This window comes from Oncorhynchus mykiss, chromosome 18 (genome assembly GCF_057628025.1).
Source record: "Oncorhynchus mykiss isolate SJ-2025 chromosome 18, ASM5762802v1, whole genome shotgun sequence".
Classification (NCBI taxonomy): domain Eukaryota; kingdom Metazoa; phylum Chordata; class Actinopteri; order Salmoniformes; family Salmonidae; genus Oncorhynchus; species Oncorhynchus mykiss.
In genome coordinates, this window is record NC_143039.1 from 33,585,836 (window position 1) to 33,601,219 (window position 15,384).

General features: G+C 43.3%; 2 protein-coding genes across 2 annotated transcripts in view; one reads left to right on the top strand and one right to left on the bottom strand.

Annotated features, from left to right (window-relative positions):
- Positions 1-2,223, top strand: LOC110496782 (aldehyde oxidase 1-like). Its single transcript, XM_090208238.1, has 2 exons — positions 1-968; positions 1,126-2,223. Exons 1-2 carry the CDS (start codon positions 741-743, stop codon positions 1,435-1,437), a joined length of 540 nt encoding a protein of 179 aa, XP_090064364.1. The 5' UTR covers positions 1-740; the 3' UTR covers positions 1,438-2,223.
- aox5 (aldehyde oxidase 5) overlaps positions 1,912-15,384 on the bottom strand; it is a 26,217-nt gene continuing 12,744 nt past the window's right edge. Inside the window, exons 15-33 of the mRNA XM_021571446.3 lie at positions 8,841-9,003; positions 8,563-8,652; positions 8,298-8,467; positions 7,566-7,692; positions 7,116-7,335; positions 6,896-7,020; positions 6,522-6,655; positions 5,916-6,003; positions 5,728-5,814; positions 5,338-5,529; positions 4,990-5,220; positions 4,274-4,498; positions 3,986-4,060; positions 3,830-3,882; positions 3,542-3,656; positions 3,303-3,368; positions 2,979-3,167; positions 2,597-2,764; positions 1,912-2,367 (exon numbers count right to left, since the gene is read on the bottom strand). Of these exons, the coding sequence (XP_021427121.2) occupies positions 2,317-2,367; positions 2,597-2,764; positions 2,979-3,167; positions 3,303-3,368; positions 3,542-3,656; positions 3,830-3,882; positions 3,986-4,060; positions 4,274-4,498; positions 4,990-5,220; positions 5,338-5,529; positions 5,728-5,814; positions 5,916-6,003; positions 6,522-6,655; positions 6,896-7,020; positions 7,116-7,335; positions 7,566-7,692; positions 8,298-8,467; positions 8,563-8,652; positions 8,841-9,003 (2,569 nt within the window). The 3' untranslated portion in view covers positions 1,912-2,316. The remainder of the gene's footprint in view (positions 2,368-2,596; positions 2,765-2,978; positions 3,168-3,302; positions 3,369-3,541; positions 3,657-3,829; positions 3,883-3,985; positions 4,061-4,273; positions 4,499-4,989; positions 5,221-5,337; positions 5,530-5,727; positions 5,815-5,915; positions 6,004-6,521; positions 6,656-6,895; positions 7,021-7,115; positions 7,336-7,565; positions 7,693-8,297; positions 8,468-8,562; positions 8,653-8,840; positions 9,004-15,384) is intronic.

Genomic DNA, 15,384 nt, shown 5'->3' on the forward strand with positions numbered 1-15,384 from the left:
GATGCCTGTGAGACCCTGTTCCAAAGACTGGAACCTGTCAGGAAACTGAACCCAGAAGGCACATGGCAGACCTGGGTATTTCCTATTGATGTCCACTTCCCATGACAAAATGTATTTAAGTAGAACCGAGGGATATAAATCAGTTCATGAATATCGACATGGTCCTAAATGACCTGTTTGTGTTCTGAAAAATAGGTGAACTAAGCATTCATCCAAAAGATCAGTTTGTCAGCTACTGGATACTACAGAGATTTCCATACAGAACTAACACGTATGAGTTTACATACTGTCTTTTATTTCACTATTGCAGATACAAAACCATTGACTTTTAGGACTGTAGGGCCTATGTGTAACATATGGCTACTGTTACCTAATGTGGAAGATACACAAATCTTTAATGTATATATTTACAGTAGATAGCATTGTGTGTGTATGTACTGTATAACAACATAAACGGCTGATGTTAATGTTGGACTTGGAGAAGCAGGAGGGTCAGCCGTGTGCCTACTACACCTACGGTGCCCGCTGCAGTGAGGTGGAGGTCGACTGTCTCACTGTACAGGGTAACCTCACTTACACAACCAGTATCTCTTGCATGCATTTACTATTGTTACACACTTTACTTTTTATCTTCAGTACTAGTCAGATGGACATACTGTATTCACCATTTCATACTATTAAATATGCAGAATTTGACGTTTTCTTCTGCCCATTTCTAGACTGTGAGGACAGACATTGTTATGGTTATTGGAAGGAGCATCAACCTATCTGTAGACATTGGCCAGATTGAGGGCATGCAGGGTTTGGGTCTGTACACCATGGAGGAGCTGAGGTTCTCTCCCTCGGGAGTGTTGTACAAACGTGGCCCGTCCCAGTACAAGATCCCTGCTGTCTGTGACAGACCACTGCAGTTCAACGTCTACCTGCTTTCAGGCTCTGACAACCCACATGCCATCTACTCATCTAAGGTGAGAGAAGGGTGTGTGTGTGTGACCTGGAAAAACTATAGTCAAACTAGTTATAGCCTTTAACCAAGTCTAACCAAGACCTTTGGTGTCTACAGTAGTCCGTAAAGATTGTTCTGTCGAGTTCAATTGATGGTAAAGTAAATCTTCTTCCCTACAGGGCATCGGAAAGCCGGTGCTGTTCCTGGGTAGCTCTGTGTTCTTCGCCATTAAAGAGGCGGTGGCAGCAGCCCGGGTAGAGGCTGGTATAGTGGGACCCTTTACCCTGGACAGCCCTGCTACCCCAGAGAGGACCTGTCTGGCCTGTAACACCCCCTTTACTCAGAAGGTAAGGCGATGCCACCAGCCGGTCTCAATTCGCTCCCTACCCCAACCCATAATGCTTGACCCTAACCCATCAATATTTGCCAATTTGAATAAGGAGTTTTCATACTGCTTCCATAAAAGAGTTAGAGACAAGGAGAAGGGGTAGGGAGTGAAATGGAACCGGGAAGTCACCAGTTCAATGTACTGTATCTTATTCACACGGGAGCCTTGACTGTTTGAAATCCAACTTACTGCTCAAGAGTAATGTCAACGATTGTTCTTTTCCAGATTCCAGCCAGCAAACCAGGATCATTCCAACCATAGGTTTTGAATATTCCCTGAATTAAAATAACATTATGATTTGTCAATCAATGAGGTATTGATCACTGCCATAAGGAATAATACCTAACCCTAAAATGTTACTAACATAGTAATTCTATATTTAGCTGAATAAGGATAAATAACACTGACTGCACTACTTTAAATATCAAATGACAGAATAAGCCTACGCTTTTGCTGTCAACCTATAGGGTTGTCCAATTGTGTGTCCACCCTGTGAATCCCATCCAATGTCATGTATGCCTAATTTCACTTTCAATAAATTGCATGTGTCTCAACTTGAATATACGAAAATACATGCTTCAAAAATGCATCCTTTATTAGTCAGTTAGACATCAGAAGGCTTTAGGGCACAGAATTAAACCAACGCTCAAAGTTCAGTTCTAATTTTTAGGTTCATCTGAGTTCTGTATGTTGACTGCACTTGGCTGTAGGTCACAGATGCAGGTTGTTCAAGTTTTAACAAACAGCCCAAAACATACACGACCCAACACCAGATGGTGTATTTATCTTACCCTAGGACAAAAGTAGAAATTTCAAGCAACAGCGTCAAGCACATACTCTAGACACATTTCCAAGTCATCCAGAAAGCACACAATCTGCAAGCATCCCACCAACACCGAACAATACATTACGATGGGGTGAATGATTAATAGTTGGAGCCAAGTCCAGGTCTGACGAGGCTGCCAAGTCATATTCAGTTGGCTCATATGTTGATACTCCATGGTTTGAATGTTCCTTTCTCTGGAGATGGAGCCTTGAGGAAAAAAAATATATCATGCCGTTAAACTAATGTTGTTGGAGAAAGAGTATTGGTGAGACCAAAATGGTAGACATGGGCCAGTTAGTGGACTCAGATTAAGCCTAGTCCTGAACTAAAAAAGCTCTTTCAATGGAGCATTTTCATCAAACAACTTTTTAGTCTGGAACTAGGCTTGATCTGTGTCCTCTGGAAAAACAGTCCTTTTGATATGAAGAAATGTTACCATCTCAGTGAACTGGTCCTCACAGGCCATGCGTATCCTCTCCGCAGTAGCAGGGGAACTAAGAGGGAAGCTGTCCCCTAGCCCCCTCTCTCTACGGGCTGCAGCAACTGCCTCCTTTATAGCAAAGAAGATGGTGCTGGCCAAGAACACTGGAGGCTCGCCTATACCCTGTAACAACATGGCCGACCATCAATTACCACTTAGGAAGTGAATCCTCAGGAACCTTGAGTGAAAGCATTTGATCGTGTTTTATACGACAAATCAACTTGGAGCTTGACAATTTGGCATGGTGCAAATTGTTCAGTCCCAAAAAATGCTCTGTATTTAGGCCTAATTGATGCCTTTATGGATGTGTCGCGTGATGTCATGTCGTTTGACTTGCCTTGGACCTGTAGATGGCATGTGGGTTCTGTGCGTTGGCCAGCAGGTGGACGTTAAACTGAGGAGGGACGTCACAGAGGGCAGGAATCTTGTACTGGGACGGACCCCTGGTCATCAGAACCCCCTCGAGAGAGAACTGCAGCTCCTCTATGGTGTACAGACCTATGCCCTGGACGAAGCCTCCCTCGATCTGGAATATATAGCACCATGTTAACTTTGTCTCAAGTCATATTGGAATGTATGCTAATGAAGATGTCCTATATTGATCCATAATACTGTAGAAATGTAGAGCCACTAGACCTGTGAGTGTTAGACAGTACTGTACCTGTCCTATATCTATAGCTGGGTTGAGGCTCCTCCCGACATCCATCACAATATCTGTTCTGAGATTCTGCAACAAACACACCGCTAATTGTATAAAGCCAATGACGCCCTTAAGACATAACATATAAAACAAAGGCTCATACATGCTCATTGCAAGTTCTAGGGGATGCCTGCAGGCACAGTATGAAGTAGTGTTAATGAACATTTCACTGATTTAGACCAAGGGTAATACTACTGTACTTTGTGATCTCCAGTGAGACAGTCAATCTCCACTTCTGAGCAGCAGGCCCCAAAGGTGAAGTAATAGTAGGCTGGACCCTCGCTGTTCTCCCAGTCCATATCCGTGTGAGGTCCCCTGGAACCCATGGGGTGACCGCATTAGGATAGCCTACTTGTGACCGAGACGTTCCCAATATGAGCGCCATAAATCGCGCCATTGCAGTTATCACGGTCTTATAACAGTCAGTGAGTGAGACGCCGCATTGCTTCATTACACACTACAGTCTACAGTATTGACAGGGTACGTACATGAAGAAGCCAGTTGCAGATAAGCTGACCTTCTGGCAATAAGCCTCAAAAATCTGTGGGAAAGAACACAAGTCATTGCATGCTATACTATTATGTAGATAGACACAATAACATCATATTGACTTTATTGTAGTCTGGTGGATGTTGGTTGATTACCCATTGTTGCCATGTATATTTGGGATGATTTTCCATGAATGGCTTCAAGCGCCGCATCAGTTTCTCACAAGCATCCTAAAATCATACACAGTAACATTTGGTAACAGTACAATAAACACATCGATACCATATGTCTTTATAAGCCTATGAGAAGCCTGTGATAACAGAACATTGGAGCTAGCCTGGTACCAGATCTGTTTGTGTAGTCTTGCCAACTCCTATGGTCATTGTCCAAGGCAGTTGGCGTGACAACACAAACAGATCGGAGGCCAGGCTTCGTTGAAATACCTTGACTGCCATGCCCACTGCGTCCGTGCCAAAGGAGGCTGCTGAGGGTGCAGCATTGGGAACGTTGCCCGTACAGGTCTCTTTGATGTGGATTGAGGACATGGGCACCTTCAGGATATGACTGGCAATCTGGAGGGCTTTTGTGTTGATTCCCTGGCCCATCTCTGTGCCTCCGTGTGCCACCAACACCGAGCCATCCTTGTAGATGTTCACCAGAGCTGCACCCTTGAGCAGAGGTGGAACCAGATAATGAACAACTGTTATATTGTGTCTCTATGGGGATAAACACAGTTTATACTGTGGGCTCCTGAGTGGCGCAGCGGTCTAAGGTATTGCATCTCAGTGCTAGAGGCGTCACTACAGACACCCTGGTTCGAATCCAGGCTGTATCACAACCGGCCGTGATTAGGAGTCCCATAGGGCAGCGCACAATTGGCCGTCATCGTAAATAAGAATTGGTTCTTAACTGACTTGCCTAGTTTAAACAAAGGTTACATTTAAATGTAAAAAGTTATTTATCCACAGTAACTTACAAGTGCTTACAGCTATGCAAATAAGTATCTGCACACCCGAACCAGACACAAGTTACAGTGTTAAAATAGCTAACCTTTCAGTCAACAATGTCCTTTGTCAAAGCATCTTCCTAGCACAGTGGAAAAATGAACATGGGGCATTCTAAATTTAACATGTGTTTAAAGGGAGTTCTTCATCCTCACCTGGTTGAAGAAGCCTTTGGAGAAGCCGACGCCAAACTTCATAGGCACAGCAGAGATGCCCCTCTTCTTCCAGCGGTTGGAGGTGTTGAACTGCTGGATGGCCTGGAGGCGATCGTGGTACCCAGCCTTGTCTAGACACTCGTCCCAGCAACGGAGCATGTCGCGGGGGGAGAAGAGCTGCTTGTAGTGGGTATAGCACTCCTCCTCCCGGTACATGTTGATCTCCCTCACCTGCAGAGACACACCAGGCCACATTCATCATCAGTAGGAAGATTGAATGGATGGATAAAAGATGGGTAATTAACTAACTAAACATGACCCTGAATCCTCCAGTAACCTCTCACTAACCTTCTGTGGAGGGAGGCCACATTTGACAGCCACCTCGTGCAGCACGCTCTCCATCACCATGAGTCCCTGGGGTCCTCCGAAGCCTCGGAACGCTGTGTAGGAGGGCAGGTAGGTCTTACACACCAAGCCACGCCCACGCAGGTTAGGGATCTTGTAGCCATTGTCCATGTGAAGCAGGGCTTTCTCCATGATCTGAATCACAGCACATTACAGGGAAATGAAAATGTGTCTTATGCTAGGGTGTTTCTGCTGTCCATTTCTAAACGTGGTGAGAATCCTCAGTCCCTGTTGTCGAGGACTTTTCAACTGATATCAGGCAATATATTGGACAATCGCAGATAACCATTGAGTCATACACAGTATTGAATTCAAAGCTCTTAACAAGCTTACAGCTAATGATTCATTCAGGGTGCACCCCCCGTTACTGTAGTAGGTGATGTCCGCTGCCATGATGGTTCCATCGTTGTTGTATCCCACCTGAGGAAAAAAACAGGTCGTTAGAAATGCTGAGGTAAAAATTCCACTGATCACACAGTTGTGGTTGATGATGCTCATCTAAGAGGGCTACTCTACAATACCTTGTATTTTCCTAGGAAGGGGTGTCTGCCACTGGTGATCAGCATGTCATCTCCACGTTCCAGGACACAGCGTACTGGTCGCCCTGTCCTACAATGAAAACATAGGCATATTTACTCTAAGTATTCTAGGTATTATATGTATTCAAGTTATTATATGTATTACTTGTATTCAAGGTATTATATGTATTCAAGGTATTACATGTATTCAAGGTATTACATGTATTCAAGGTATTACATGTATTCAAGGTATTATACTGTATGTACTCAATGTACAATATGTATTCAAGGTATTATATGTATTCAAGGTATTACATGTATTCAAGGTATTACATGTATTCAAGGCATTACATCTATTCAAGGCATTACATGTATTCAAGGTATTATACTGTATGTACTCTATGTACTATATGTATTCAAGGTATTACATGTATTCAAGGTATTATTCAATGTATTATATGTATTCAAGGTATTATGCTGTATGTATTCAATGTACTATATCTATTCAAGGTACTATATCTATTCAAGGTATTATATGTATTCAAGGTATTATTAAATGTATTATATTCCACTAATGTGTGTTATCAACACTCTGTTGAAAGCTCTTACTTGACTGCAGCTGTGGCAGTGATAGCAGAGAGGGAGGCAATCTTCATGACTTTGCCACCGAACGCTCCCCCCAACCTCCTCACGTGACATGTGATCTTGTTGGAGTCGATGCCCAGAGTGATTCCTACCACTTCCTGGGGTTGCAGGGACAAAACAAAAGGACATTCAAATAACAAATTGGAATAACTTTTCGATTGGAATACTTTTTTTCTGATCATGTCAATCAACCAGCATTGGGGCACTGATGGTTGTCGCGTGTCAAAAATCAAAGATTCTGATTGGCGGGAAAGGGTTAACAAGAGTCCAATATCCAATGTAGCTAGCTACATAACAGAGGAGAAAACTAAAACATAGATAGTTTATGTGTGTCTAACCTGAGTGTATGCTGAATGCTGGCTGGCCACAAACAGTTCCAGTTCTCCATTCTCTCCTTTGGGCACTGCAATAAGGCCCTGAGTCTCCATGTAGAAATGCTCCTGACCTCCCAAGTAGATCTCATCTGCTCACAACACAATCACATATCATCAAGACATTTGAAGACATGAACTTGCATTAGAAGAAGGAGATGCACAGATGTAAACTATTGCGTTTTACCCTCCAGAATCTGATCCACTGTCTCAAAGGCTTTGTCCATGTCTCCTCTCTCCAGCTTCCTCTTTGGGTCAAAGAAGGACTGATGCTGGATGGCCTCTTCTATTGTGAAGAAGACAGGAAGTAGATCCTGGTAGGTGACCTTTACCATTTGAGCTGCTCTCCTGGCCTGCTCTCTGCTCTCTGCTACCACAGCCCCAATGATCTGCCCCACACAAGACACCTGCACAGGAACAACCAATCAACAAACCAATCATTCAATCAATCAAAAACCACCATGGTAAGCCAATATACAATATAATAGACCTCTCATAATTAGAAATGCCATTAGAACAGAGGTTCTCTATTCTCCTCAATTATCATCCTCGGTCATTGCCATGGTCATACTTTCTGTCTATGGTACGGTGCTACAGACCGGGAATGGTAGTGAGAGGGGACAGTACGGTAGCCTACCTCCTCCTCAGCAAAGAGTTCCTCTGGGTTATTGAACAACATCCGTCGGTTCTGACCAGGGACGTCTCCAGCTGATAGGAACGTGACTACCCCAGTCATGCCAAGTGCTTCAGATGGGTCAATGTTGCTGGTTTTGAAGTGGAATAAAGACACATGATCAGAAGACCTACATGCGGCCTCTTGAGTGGCACAGCGGTCTAAGGCACTGCATCACAGTGCTTGAGGCATCACTACAGACCCGGATTCGATCCCGGGCTGTGTCGCAGCTGGCCGCGACCGGGCGATCCATGAGGCGGCACACAATTGTCGCAGCGTCGTCCGGGTTAGGGGAGAGTTTGGTCGGACGGGATGTCCTTGTCCTATCGCGCTCTAGCAACTCCTGTGGAGGGCTGGGCTCATGCACGCTGACACGGTTCCCAGTTGTACGGTGTTTTCTCCGACACATTGGTGCGGCTGGCTTCCTGGTTAAGCGTGTTTCGGAGAACGCATGGCTCTCGACCTTAGCCTCTCCTGAGTCCGTACGGGAGATTCAGCGATGGGACAAGACTGTAACTACCAATCGGATATCACGAAATTGGGGAGAAAAAAATTATAAGAAGAAGAAAACCTACATGCAATTTCAAAAAGACGAGTCTGGATTTAGGTGATTATCTTATCATAGAGATCCAATTGTAGAAGTTTGTATGGCCAATCCAAAAACAGTCAAATAATGACCCACTAACATAGACTCACATGATCTTGGCGTGCGCTCTGGTGCTGGTCACCATGTAGACAAAGAGTTCTCCCTGGACAGCTGGTATGTCATCGTAATACTGGGCCTCTCCTGTAGCCTGATGGAAGGCTGCTTGATGCATCATGGGATGGCCCACAGGGTCCTGGGAGGACTGGGCATTGGACACAAGCTGCAGAGGAAAGAGACAGACACTATGGGGATACAACCATCATCCATCGGAGTAAGTTGTAACCTTTTACAGATAAGCCATTGTTGATCGCAAACCTGGAAAGAGTGATGTCCCTGGGGCACTTCGTTTTTGAAAGGCTTGAGAGCACTGAGGTACTCAAGGGGTAGAAGACACACGTTCACATCCTGCACAATTGGGTAGAAATCAAGAAACATGAAGCATATTAAAAATGATTGTAAAACACTTTTTAGAGAGCCAATGTAATATTGCTACTCACAAATATTGTCACATCCCTCAGATTCAGCAAAACAAGTGGCAGATTTTATGTTTCGCTGAAAAATAATTAAGGATTGTGCCTGTCCTGTATATGTACCCTCTCTCTGAGCTCCTGGAGGACCTGCATGTAGAATTTGAAGAAGAAGCTGGTGGTAAGGGTCTTGCGATACTCCACCTTCCCTCCGTGGGCAGAGTCAGATAGCTCCACCTCCTCCTCCAAAAGCCTGCAGGCATCAGCCAGAAGCTCCTCCCCCCAGGACCTGAGCCAATCAACCAACACTTCAATTGCAATTCACAAGTTCACCAGATCACCGGTTAAGTTCACCAGTTCAGTTCAGTTTGGTTCATTTAATTCTGTTGGATGTGATGTGTGTGTGATGATAGGAAAGGAGAGATCACTATTACCGAATATGTTGTATGAATAGAACACTAGTGTGAAGGAGGAGTTTGTGAAGAATGAATATCTCAACTCCTGTATTATAAAGAAACAACTAGAATTATAAAGGAGTAATATTGTGAGGAAGTGTTTGTAGAGTAAAATAAACAATTGCAATTGTAGAGGTATAAAAAAGCACCAGCATTGGGGTTACCAAACCTACAATTACCTTTAAAATTGTTAAAAAGTAGATCTGTCTCCATTTAGTGCATATTCATCTTAGAATAGTAGACAATGACTATGAAGCAAATAATGAATATCCAACAGAGATTGGTAATAGTATATTACCAGTAAACATTGGGGTGGATTAAAACACAAATGATTAAAGAGTGGAGGGAGGACAGTGGCCAGAAGTTATCATGTTTTGTTTGCTAATTTAAGATTTGGCAGGGTGAAAACTAACAAAATGTTTATTTTCTCTTTCAGGAGAGGATGGGGTGTCCCTATCTCATCATTTGAAATGTTTCCGGAGGACGGGTTGCCTTGGGAGAGCAGTTAGTGAAATTCTGCTGTTCTATTAAGTATAAAGGTACCCAGCTCCCAATTAAGTAAGGCATGGCAAAAACACAACCCACCTGTTTACCCACATATTTGTTAGTGGTGTTAATTCCGTGTCTGGAACCCTGACCTTTTCACCGGACGTGCTTACCTGTCCCAGACCTGCTGTTTTCAACTCTCTAGAGACAGCAGGAGTGGTAGAGATACTCTGAATGATCGGCTATGAAAAGCCAACTGACATTTACTCCTGAGGTGCTGACCGGTTGCACCCTCTACAACCACTGTGATTATTATTATTTGACCCTGCTGGTCATCTATGAACATTTGAAAATCTTGGCCATGTTCTGTTATAATCTCCACCCGGCACAGCCAGAAGAGGACTGGCCACCCCTCATAGCCTGGTTCCTCTCTAGGTTTCTTCCTAGGTTTTGGCCTTTCTAGGGAGTTTTTCCTAGCCACCGTGCTTCTACACCTGCATTGCCTGCTGTTTGGGGTTTTACGCTGGGTTTCTGTACAGCACTTTGTGACAACAGCTGATGTAAGAAGGGATTTATAAAGAAATTGGATTGATTGATTGATTGATGATAAAGGAGTATAAGCCAATTTGAAAATGGTTTCAACAGTGTGTTTTTATTCTCTTTGACATTTGTCTTATCAAGAATATTAAGAATATTGGGAATGTAATAATTTGTCATACAGTGAATAGTTTGTCTGGATTTCCTGAATCATACATGCCCTTTTGTTCTGGTCTGTCCTCTCTCAAGCTTATGGTGAAGGGGACCACAGATGGTATCTAGATGCATGGAAGGGATAATTAGACCGAGAACAGTGTGAGCCCCTTCCCCTCTAACTGGCTGAAGTACTGGCAACAATGGCGTTCACTATGGCCTTTTCTCTCAGGAGTACAGCATGAGTCCGGAGACCGTCCATGTGGAGTGAGCATGGAGAGAGATCACGTCTAAACTTCTCTCATTCTGCTGGTGTACTAGTTTGAAAATGGACAAGACAGAATTGACCGTAAAGGATGGTGGTGGCGGCTCAAGTGAGACATTCGTCTGTTTGGGAAAATCAGATTATTCCACAGATATTGAAATCGGGACATTATCAAGGGCCATTCACCTTGACATGCATGAGTTACATGTGTGCCATTGGGAGGATGAACTGTAAAGCTATCTGAAGAAGCAAATGAAGAAACACCAGAAGAATGAGTGCCGAGTGATAGGAGCAACGCAAAGCATTATGGACTGTCGTTCTAAATTTGTTTTGGATAATTTACCAATAGTTCTTCTCAACCAGCTTCATGAGGAATGCTTTTCCAACAGTCTTGAAGGAGTTCCCACATACGTGGAGAACTTGTTGGCTGCATTTCTTTAACTCTGTGGTACAACTCATCCCAAACCATCTCAATTGGGTTGAGGTCGGATGATTGTGGATGACAGGTCATCTGATGCAGCACTCCATCACTCTCCTTGATCAAATAGCCCTTACACAGACTGGAGGTGTGTTAAAGGTCATTATCCGGTTGAAAAACAAATGATAGTCCCACTAAGCGCAAACCATATGGGATGATGTATCGCTGCAGAATGCTGTAGTAGCCATGCTGGTTAAGTGTGCCTTTAATTCTAAATAAATTACCAACAGTGCCACCAGCAAAGCACCATCACACCTCATCCTCCATGCTTCACGATGGGAACCACACATGCGGAGACCATTTGTTCACCTACTGTGCGTCTCACAAAGACAGCGGTTGGAACCAAAAATCTAAATTTGGACTCATTTTCACCTGTCTAATATCCATTTCTCTTGTTTCTTGGCTCAAGCTAGTCTCTTCTTATTATTGATGTCCTTTAGTAGAGGTTTCTTTGCAGCAATTTGGCGATGAAGGCCTGATTCATGCAGTCTCATCTGAGCAGTTGATGTTGAGATGTGTCTGTTACTTGAACTCTGTGAAGCATTTATTTGGGCTGCAATTTCTGAGGTGCAGTTAACTGTAATGAACTTATCCTCTGCAGCAGAGGTAACTCTGGGTCTTCCTTTCCTGTGGCGGTCATCATGAGAGCCAGTTCCATCAAATCGCTTGATGGTTTTTGTGACTGCAGTTGAAGAAACATTCAAAGTTCTTGAAATGTAACATTTGTAGAATTTTGTAGATTTGATGTAGATGGTGGTGGGGTGGCTGGAATGACACGGGGAGCTGGGAAGGTGCTGGTGTAGCCTGCAGTTGGTGTACAATGCAGTCCCAAGGCGCTCCAGGCACGAGTTGTGGTAGCGGAGCTTCGCTGTTTTCTTGGGTTTGTCATTCTGTCACTGGTGTAGAAAGGAGTAGGCAGGAGGCAGTCGCAGGTTTACAACTACTGAATTAATTTAAGCACCATAGATCAAAACGAGACGTAACCCAAACGCTGTTGTGCTCTAAATATATCTTTATAAACAAAATGGCACAGGGTGAACCCAAAGTGCAAAATATAAAGTACTCAAGAAAATGTCAGAGAGATTCCTCTCAGGAAAACAAAAAACAAAGACAAATGGCAGAGAGAGTATATATACAGTGATAGAGTAGGGATTGGAACCAGGTGTGTGTAATGATGTCGAGACAAGTCCGGGGTTGATGAGTGAAGGGTGTTTCCCAACAGTAGGTTTGGCAGCAGTTGGAAGGCTGGCGACGCCGAATGCCTGAGCTGGACAAGAGGAGGAGCCAAAGCGAAGGCTGGTGTGACAACTGATTGGCTCAAACGCATTAAGAAGGATAGAAATTCCACAAATGAACTTTTAACAGGGCACACCTGTTAATTGAAAGGCATTCCAGGTGACTACCTCATGAAGCCAGGTTGAGAGAATGGCAAGGGTGTGCAAAGCTGTCATCAAGGCAAAGGGTGGCTACTTTTAAGAATCTCAAATATATTTAGACTTGCTTAACACTTTTATGGTTACTACATGATTCTATATGTGCTATTTCATTTTCGTTTTAATGTATTCACTATTATTCTACAATGTAGAAAAGTACAAATAAATAAAAAACCTTGAATGAGTAGGTGTGTCCAAACTTGACTGGTACTGTAAGTATTCAGACTCTTTACTTAGTACTTTGTTGAACCACCTTCGGCAGCGATTACAGCCTCAAGTCTTCTTGCGTATGACGCTAGACCAAACAAACGCGTAACAAAAACACAGGGTTGAATCCCAAACAAAAGCGCGAGGATTACCTTGAATAAATAACCCGTAATCAGACCCGTAATCATCTGCGAAATCCACAAGGGTACGAAAGCATAAAACACACAGCACAGGTAATCACACACACCAACAGACATTGTAACAATAATCGACAGCCCGATGGAAACCAAAGGGCACACTTATACAAGTACCAATCAGTGGGAAATAGGGGTTAGGTGTGCGTACTGAACGTTCCGAAGGGATCCGTGACTGTAGGGATGGTGCCTGGTTTCCTCCAGAAGTGACGCTTGGTATTCAGGCCAAGAGTTCAATCTTGGTTTCATCAGACCAGAGAATCTCCATTCTCATGGTCTGAGAGTCCTTAGGTGCTTTTTGGCAAACTCCAAGCGGGCTGTCATGTGCCTTTTACTGAGTAGTGGCTTCCGTCTGGCCACTCTACCATAAAGGCCTGATTGGTGGAGTGCTGCAGAGATGGTTGTCCTTCAGGAAGGTTCTCCCATCTCCAAAGAGGAACTCTAGAGCTCTGTCAGAGTGACCTCCCTGACAAAGGCTGATTGCTCAGCTTGGCCGGGCGCCCAGCTCTAGGACGATTCTTGGTGGTTCCAAACTTTTTCCATTTAAGAATGATGGAGGACACTTTATTCTTGGGACCTTCAATGCTGTAGACATGTTTTTGTACTCTTCCCCAGATCTGTACCCCGACACAATCCTGTCTTAGAGCTATAAGCACAATTCCTTCAACATCATGGCTTGGTTTTTGCTCTGACATGCACTGTCAACTGTGGGACCTTATATATATAGACTATATAGACAGGTGTGTGCCTTTCCAAATAATTTCCAATCAATTGAATTTACCACAGGTAGATTCCAATCAAGTTGTAGAAACATCTTAAGGATGATCAATGAGATGCACCTGAGCTCAATTTTCGAGGGTCTGAATAGTTATGTAAATAAGGTATTTCTGTTTTTTGCAAACATTTATAAAAACCTGTTTTCGTTTTGCCATTATAGGGTATTGTGTGTAGTTTTATGAGGAAAAACATATATTTAATCCATTTTAGAATTAGGCTGTAACGGAACAAAATGTGGAAAAAGTCCAAGGGTCTGATTACTTTCCAAATGCACTGTAAGTGGCCTAGCAGTAGTGTTTAGCATGTTATGGGTTAGATGGAATGATTTTTGTGCAAATATATTTGTCGCAGGAAACAAAGTACAAAGGGGTCCAGCCTCTGAATTTAGTTGACTGCGGCAGGCTGCATGAATGTACACTTCCTAATCCCAAGGCTTTTCCTGACTGATAAGAAGACTGGGAGTACTGAACTTGGGCTGGGAAGATAACAACACCTGCCTAGCCACAGAGATTCATTGTACATCCTAGACTCAGGAGGGAGGGCTTGTTTGGTAGAACAATAATTATACTAGTTGACCGCCATAGCATGCAAAAAAAGGGCGAAGTGAGCGTGATATGGTGTCGGAATACTGCTTGTAAAACATGCTGCCTAACTGGTGTTCCTGGGTAAAAAAGCACGAGTTGATGTTTTTTTACAGACTCCATTTGTTTGGGACCCCAGCAGTACAGTATTCCTGAAGGTATAGAGTCATTATCAGAAACCGCTAGAAGCTACTCTGACAATAAAGATAACAAGTTGGAGGTGACAGCTTGGCTGCCAGATATGTTTGAATCATAGTCTGTGAACTTTGCAAAATGGGCCATGTTGGGAGTATGTCCTTGTATGTGATAACACTGATTTCATGTTGTAAGGCTCTGTGCTCTTCTTTTGTCTCACAGGTCTCAGCAACTATTTTGTTCAAATTCTGCAACTCTTAGAAATATTCACTTACCTTTAATGATCTTCATCAAAATGCACTCCCAGGAATCCCAGTTCCACATTAAATGTTTGTTTTGTTCGATAATGTCCATTATTTATGTCCAAATAGCTACTTTTGTTAGCGCGTTTTGTAAACAAATCCAAAGTCACAAAGCACGTTCACTAGGAGCAGACGAAATGTCAAAAAGTTCCATTACAGTCCGTAGAAACATGTCAAACGATGTATAGAATCAATCTTTAGGATGTTTTTAACATAAATCTTCAATAATGTTCCAACCGGAGAATTCCATTGTCTGTAGAATTGCGATGGAACAGAGCTTGTTCTCACGTGAATGAGCGTCACGAGCTCAAAGCATTCTGCCAGACCTCTGACTCATTCCCCTCTCATTCGCCCCCACTTTACAGTAGAAGCATCAAACTAGGTTCTAAAGACTGTTAACATCTAGTGGAAGCCTCAGTAAGTGCAACATGACCAATATCCACTGTATCTTCAATAGGGAATGAGTTGAAAAATGACTAACCTCAGATTTCCCACTTCCTGGTTGGATTTTTTCTCAGGTTTTTTCCTGCCATATGAGTTCCGTTATACTCACAGACATCATTCAAATTTAGAAACTTCAGAGTGGTTTCTATCCAAATATACTAATAATATGCATATATTAGCAACTGGGACTGAGTAGCGGGCAGTTAACTCTGGGCACCTCTGG

What these genes read in the sequence shown, in the direction of transcription:
- LOC110496782 (XM_090208238.1), top strand. Translation starts at nt 741, where the DNA reads ATGGTTATTGGAAGGAGCATCAACCTATCTGTAGACATTGGCCAGATT. An exon ending in ATGCCATCTACTCATCTAAG is followed by an intron (nt 969 to 1,125) that starts GTGAGAGAAGGG and finishes TCTTCCCTACAG; the next exon opens with GGCATCGGAAAGCCGGTGCT.